This window comes from Sorex fumeus, unplaced genomic scaffold (genome assembly GCF_029834395.1).
Source record: "Sorex fumeus unplaced genomic scaffold, SorFum_2.1 ptg000095l, whole genome shotgun sequence".
Classification (NCBI taxonomy): Eukaryota; Metazoa; Chordata; class Mammalia; order Eulipotyphla; family Soricidae; genus Sorex; species Sorex fumeus.
The window spans coordinates 1125497-1132427 of NW_026606152.1; the positions used below are offsets into that span (position 1 = coordinate 1125497).

Consider the following 6931-nt stretch of genomic DNA (forward strand, 5'->3'; position numbering starts at 1 on the left):
GGGATGGTGTGGGTATCTGGGGGGGGGCCTGGGGCCCCTTAGAGGCTGGGTGGGCTCTCACCCAGGGACAAGCGGGTGCCCTCCTCAGCCTGGGCACGTTTCCTGCGTGGACGCCCCCGACTAGAGGAGAAGCCGCCACTCCCCAGGGCTGCCTGCAGCCTGCTTTGAGCTCCAGGCGAGTGGCAGGAAGTGGGTCCACGTGACCAGGGCACTCCTGGTCCCCTCCATGTCCCCGCACCTTCTTGATTGAACTCCCCACCCCGTCACAAACCAGAGCTGATTTCTGCTGAGGAGAGCCCCTCGTCGCTCCCTCCCACACCCAGCTGTGCCCACGGAAAGTCGCCCACGTCGCCGGGAGGGAGTGACCGCTGCCCACCCCTGCCTAGGTGCCGCCTGGAGTGCCCAGACATGGACTGCTGCCCGCCCGCGGGAAGCTCACAGAAGGCCTGGCGCCCCCCGAGTGTCTCTTGCTGTGACGGCCAGTGAGGAACAGCCGGACAATGTCCACGGCCACCACAGCTGCCCCCGCGGGCCTGCCGGCAGCCCCGGGGCCCGCCAACCCGCCGCCGCCTGAGGTGTGCAGCGCTGGGAAGCCGGGCCGCAAGACCAACCAGCTGCAGTACATGCAGAACGTGGTGGTGAAGACGCTGTGGAAGCACCAGTTCGCCTGGCCGTTCTACCAGCCCGTGGACGCCATCAAGCTCAACCTGCCGGTGGGTGGGCGCCAGGGCCCGCGGGGAGGCTGCGGGAGGGCGACTCGAAAGGGCCCCATGCCGGGGGCTGCCTGTCGTCTTCCTTTGACCTGGGGTGGGAGGCCTTCAGTTGACTGGGCAGTCTTGTGCCCAGCACGGTCCCTGGCTACTTCCGGGCCCTGGGTCTGAGAGGCAGCTCAGCGCCGTTACCTGTGCCTGGCAGAGCCCCAGGCTGTGGGCAGTGGGGAGCGGAGCTGGTGTCCAGGCTCCTGTGGGGGGGCGGCCCAGGAGACCACGCTGGCCGCCGGCACGGCCACACACCCGGGGGTGGGAGCAGGGACGCCAACCAGCCCCAGGACTCAGCCCTGTCCCTCCTAGGATTATCACAAGATAATCAAGAACCCCATGGACATGGGGACAATCAAGAAGCGGCTGGAGAACAGCTACTACTGGAGTGCCAGCGAGTGCATGCAGGACTTCAACACCATGTTCACCAACTGCTACATCTACAACAAGGTGGGCACCAGCGCCTCCAGCTCGCCCCATGTGCGAGGGGAGCTGCTGGATGTGGTAGCGTCCCCAGGGCGCTGCCGCGGAGCCCCCTACGGCCCCACTCTTGTGGGTTGGTGTTTCAGTGGGAGGGAAGGGGCCCCTGCCTGTCACCTCACACTCGCCGTGCTCAGCCCGCAGATGACATTGTGCTGATGGCCCAGGCCCTGGAGAAGATCTTCCTGCAGAAAGTGGCCCAGATGCCCCAGGAGGAAGTGGAGTTGCTGCCCCCAGCTCCAAAGGGCAAAGGCCGGAAGCCGGCTGCGGCCGTCCAGAGCACAGGTAGCGACAGCGCCCCCTGCCTCCTGCCCGGCCAGTGACGCCAAGCGCGCCGTGGCCCTTTCTGTCTGCTCTGGGGAGGGTCACATGGTCCTGCCGAGATCGAGCACTGGCACGCTCACACGTGCTTCCAGAGCACGCACACGCTCCCACCCTGCTTCTAGAACTTTCCTTAGAGGTGTGTAGGTGTGCGTGCACAGACATGCTGCACTTCCAGAAGCTTCCAGCGGGTACTGAGATGGGAGAGGGCCGGCTGTCTGCCGGGACCGGGTGCGGGGCGGAAGGCTGTCCAGAGGGAGAGACCGCGGGAGCCTGGGGTCCTTCAGGGCCACCTGACCCTGCTCTCTTTCTCAGACTCAGGGTGGGAGGTCACGGCTGAGGCACAGCCAGGGGTCAGGGAGGGCGCAGGGAGCGTCGGGAAGTGTCACCTTCTCTCTCTCCCCCAAAGGCACGCAGCAAGTGGCAGCTGTGTCCTCCGCCTCCCCAGCGACCCCCTTTCAGAACGCGCCCCCCACGGTCTCCCAGACGCCCGTCCTCGCTGCCACGCCCGTGCCAACCATCACCGCAAATGTCACGTCAGTTCCCGCGCCCCCTGCTGCCGCCCCGCCGCCCCCCGCGACGCCCGTCATCCCCGTGGTCCCTCCCACACCGCCCGTGGTCAAGGTGAGCATCCCCGGGTACGAGGTGGGGGGTTCTGGCCACTTGGCCAGCCTTTGAGGGGCCCTGCTCCTGACCAGCGCTGGAGTCCGGGGCTCGGAGCTGAAGGCCGCACAGCTGGTGAGGGTGGGTACACTTAGCCCCAGGCGCCCTGCTGGGGGCTGGGGGGCTGGGGACCCCGACTTCCAGTGGCGGCCAGGAGGCCGTGTGGTGAGGAACCAAGCCAGCACCCGTCAGCATGCGCACTGGGCAGGGCTGTCCCGGCCGGGCCTGGGTACAGGGGCAGTTCTGTGAGGGCAGTGACCCCTGACCCCCGACCCCTGACCCCGCCGGCTCTGACATCTTCTCCGGTTTGACCCTCACAGCGAGTGACCCTCTGGGGCACACAGTATTTGCGCCCCGTTACAGAGGAGGAAGCAGGCGCTCAGAGGGGTTAAGTGGTTCTCCCAAGGTAACGCCACGTCTGTGCTCCCCTCCCGTGGCTCACTGCCTGCACTCGGGGGCGCCGGCCGGCCGTCCACTCCGCACCGCCGCGCTGCCCCAGAGCATGGCCCGTCCACCGTGGCCCCCGCGGAGCCCTGGCGCTGTGTGCGGGAGCCGGGGGCAGCGGCCGGGCTGGGCAGCGGCGTGGCACCGTGGACTGCACGTCTGTGCCCTGGTGGTGCCCGAGTTGGCCCCGGGCCAGAGACGCCCCCAGCCCCCCCACCCCACCCCCCGTCCCCGGGCGGCTGTCCTCGATCAGGGACCTGCCCTCGGGTCCCACCTGCTGGCCTCTGGGAGGCCCCGTGCAGCCCTGCACCCTCGGCCGAGCTCCCCACCTGCTGTGCTGGGGACCCCGGCCCTGCCTGCCCATCGGGGTCTCTCGCAGCGAGACGTGAGGCCAGGTCAGGGGCTGCTGGCCAGCCTTGAGCACCAGGACCCCCCAGCTGGTGCCCTGCTTGGTGGCCGCAGGCCCTGCTGGCCCGCGGGGGCTGCATGTGTGCCTCTCGCTGTTCAGGTGTGGTGAGCGCCATCCCCGAGGGGGGTGGCCAGGGTGGGGTCTCGGCCAGCGCCCGGCCCGTGCCCTCCCCGGCCGTCTGACCCTGCATGCCCTCGCTTGCTGGGTGCCGGCAGGTGGTGGGCGCCCGGAGGCCGTGCCGGTGTGGCCCCTCACAGCTGCTCTCCGCTCGCCCGCAGAAGAAGGGCGTGAAGCGGAAAGCAGACACCACCACGCCCACCACGTCGGCCATCACCGCCAGCCGTGGCGAGTCGCCCCCGCCGCTGCCAGACCCCAAGCACGCCAAAGTGGTGGCCCGGCGGGAGAGCGGCGGCCGCCCCATCAAGCCGCCCCGCAAGGACCTGGAGGACGGCGAGGTGCCGCAGCACGCGGGCAAGAAGGGGAAGCTGCCCGAGCAGCTGCGCCACTGCGACCACATTCTCCGTGAGCTGCTGTCCAAGAAGCATGCGGCCTACGCCTGGCCCTTCTACAAGCCTGTGGACGCCGCAGCGCTCGAGCTGCACGACTACCACGACATCATCAAGCACCCCATGGACCTCAGCACCGTCAAGGTAGCCGCCGGGGCGGGGCGGGGGGGCGCCCGTGCGGCTCAGTGGCCCGGGGCTCCTGGTGCCCACCATGACGGCACTCGGGCTCCAGGGTCGGGCTCGCCTCTCTCTCACGGCCTCACTGTGACTGTTGCAGAAGAAGATGGACAGCCGCGAGTATCCCGATGCCCAGGGCTTCGCAGCTGACATCCGGTTGATGTTTTCCAATTGCTACAAGTATAACCCACCTGACCACGAGGTGGTGGCCATGGCCAGGAAGCTGCAGGTAACGGGCTTTCAGGCTTGCGGGCTGAGCGGGCCCTCAGGGCAGGCAGCGGGGAGGACGTGGCCAGGGACTCTGCATGTGCCTGGGGAGGGCACCGAGGCAGGGAGGCAGCTGTGGAGCTGGGTCCGGGAGGCGCTCCGGGCCACTCACAGCGAGCCTCCCGCGTGGACCCCGCTGTCCCCAGAGCCACAGGTGCGGGGGCTCTGGCCATGGGGCCTCACACATGGAGCCTGGCCCGGGGGGTTTGCGGCTGCTCGGCCTGGGAGCGCCCCAGACCCCACAGGTGCCGAGGAGTCAGGTGGGGTGGCAGGGAGGGGGTGGCAGGTGGCACTGTAGGCTGCCCACTCCAGATGTGGACAGCACTCGGCCGGCCACTCGCAGGGCCTGGGCTGGGAGGCCTGGGGGGGGGGCGGGCGGGGCGGCCTAGCTTCTGAATCTGGACGTGCGGATATTTGGTGTCCACGTGGCCGCTTGTCTGCTCCGTGTTGGGGCTCCCTGTCTGAGTGCCCTGTGGGAGCCCATGGAGCCTGGAGCCCGGGTCCCTTTGCCTGTGGCCACCTGATGAGTCTGGGTCCTAACGCAGGGTGAGGTGGGACACACCTGAGGTCAGGGGCACTGTGGGGGGCTGCTGAGGGTTTCCAGCTCAGAGACAGACACGGGGGTCCTGGGGGTACAGCCAGGAGAGGGCCCAGGGCCGAGAAACTGCTGGGAGGGTGGAAGGCAGGTGGGGTCATCTGGGGGGAGTCGGGGGGTGATTGGGGTCAGCTGAGGATGGGGGGACGCATAGGACGGACTCTGAGGTGGGTGCGCCTGGGGTCGATTGGGGATGGGTGCAGGGGTTGGCTGGGGGGTGGCACGCGGGGTCGGCTGGGACGGGTGTGGGGGCTGGCGGGACAGGGGCAGTCCTCAGGCGCTCGCCCTCCACAGGATGTGTTTGAGATGCGCTTTGCTAAGATGCCGGACGAGCCCGCGGAGGTGCCCGCCGTGCCCGCACCCACAGCCCCGGCCACCAGCAAGGGCGGGGACAGCAGCCACAGCAGCGCAGAGAGCTCGTCGGACTCGGGCAGCTCTGACTCAGAGGAGGAACGTGCTACGCGGCTGGCGGAGCTGCAGGAGCAGGTGACGACTGGGCCCATCCCGGGCGCTGTGGCTTTTCTTTCCGGGCCCTGCCGTCACTGGACTCGCGTCCCCTGCGGGCTTGTCTCAGGAGCCAGTGCCGTTGGCACCCTGCGGAGGGCTGGAGGCTGGGCACAGGCGGCGAGGGGCTGGGTTTCGTGGCTCTGCCCGTGCTGAGCGCCCTCTGTGTCCCCGCAGCTGAAGGCCGTGCACGAGCAGCTGGCCGCGCTGTCCCAGGCCCCCGTGAACAAGCCAAAGAGGAAGAAGGAGAAGAAGGAGAAGGAGAAGAAGCGCAAGGACAAGGACAAGGACAAGGAGCGGCACAAGACCAAGGGCGAGGATGACAGGAAAGCCCGGCCGGCGCCACCCGCCCGCCAGGGCCCCCCGAAGAAGGCCCCCGCCAAGAAGGCCAGCAGCACCACCCCGGCCGGCAGGTGCGCCCACGTGGGGCCCGCGGGCGGGGGCGGCCAGCCGTGTGCCCCACCGGGCCCGAGCCGCCCTGTCCCCTTGTCCTCCGTGCATGTCGTGCCGCGCCCCCGGGGTTCGGGTCGTGGGGCCCAGGGCAGCCCACCATGGCCATGTCCGCCCACAGGCAGCCCAAGAAGGGCGGCAAGCAGGCGTCGGGCTCCTACGACTCGGAGGAGGAGGAGGAGGGGCTGCCCATGAGCTACGACGAGAAGCGGCAGCTCAGCCTGGACATCAACCGGCTGCCCGGGGAGAAGCTGGGCCGCGTGGTGCACATCATCCAGTCCCGCGAGCCCTCGCTGCGCGACTCCAACCCCGACGAGATCGAGATCGACTTCGAGACACTCAAGCCCACGACACTGCGTGAGCTCGAGCGCTACGTCAAGTCCTGCCTGCAGCGGAAGCAGCGGAAGCCGCCGGGTGGGCGCCGTGGCGGGGGGGGGGGGGGGGGGGGGGGTGTGGCGCGGGCCCTCCGAGGTGGCTCCAGCGGGGAGAGCCGGGGCCCCTCAGTGCTCAGCCCCAAGTGCTCAGGGGTCCCTGGGTCGGGCCCGTGTGAGCCTCAGGCAGGCGGGCGGGGGGTGCAGGGTGCCGGCCCCACGTGCAGCCCAGCTCACCCTGTCCTCCCGCAGCCGCGAGCGGGAAGAAGCCGGTGGCCAGATCCAAGGAGGAGCTGGCGCAGGAGAAGAAGAAGGAGCTGGAACAGCGGCTGCAGGACGTCAGCGGGCAGCTCAGTAAGAAGACCCCCCGGAAAGGTGCCGCACCGCCGCGGGCCGGGTCAAAGAGGCGGGGCCGAGGGCGCCCCATGGCTCGGGCCCGTCCCGTCAATGTGTGTGGGGGGCCTGCCAGTAGGTCACGTGTCCTGTCTGGCAACCCTTCCCGGCTGGGTTGGCTCTGCTGACTGGGTCAGCGGTGGGTGTCCATTACAATCCTGAGGACTTCGGGAGCCTGGGAGGAAGGGCAGGCTGGGGGGTCCATGTGGTTCCGATGCCCTGCGGGGCTGTGGGCGGGTGGGATGAACAGCTCAGCAGTGCTCCCACATATCCTCAGGGGAAGCCGGCCCTTCCCCTGAATTACTGCAGGGAGGGAGGTGGGGTGGGGGCAGTTGGGTGCCCCAGCCCCCGCCAGGGCTCTGAGCCTGGCCCCTGGGGGCGGACTGCTCACGAGTGTGTGTGTGTGTGTGTGTGTGTGTGTGTGTGTGTGTGTGTCTCCGCAGACAAGCCAGGCTCAGCGCCAGCGGGAGGCCCCTCCCGCCTCAGCAGCAGCAGCTCATCCGAGTCCGGCAGCAGCAGCTCCAGTGGCTCCAGCTCGGACAGCAGCGACTCGGAGTGAGGCCTGATCCCCCCTCAACTGGGGTCCCGCCGGA

The 6931-nt window shown here is 69.3% G+C and overlaps 1 protein-coding gene across 2 annotated transcripts; it reads left to right on the plus strand.

Annotated features, from left to right (window-relative positions):
- The first annotated feature begins 386 nt into the window (after positions 1–386).
- On the plus strand, positions 387–6931 carry BRD3 (bromodomain containing 3). 2 transcript variants are annotated; one of them, XM_056132728.1, is made up of 11 exons: positions 387–713; positions 1071–1208; positions 1376–1523; positions 1969–2183; positions 3354–3725; positions 3859–3987; positions 4915–5106; positions 5302–5537; positions 5696–5988; positions 6198–6320; positions 6782–6931. In XM_056132728.1, exons 1-11 carry the CDS (start codon positions 501–503, stop codon positions 6895–6897), a joined length of 2175 nt encoding a protein of 724 aa, XP_055988703.1. In that variant the 5' UTR covers positions 387–500; the 3' UTR covers positions 6898–6931. The 2 variants fall into 2 exon arrangements, with proteins under 2 accessions (XP_055988703.1, XP_055988704.1); XM_056132729.1 differs by having other exon boundaries at positions 6198–6299; positions 6782–6928.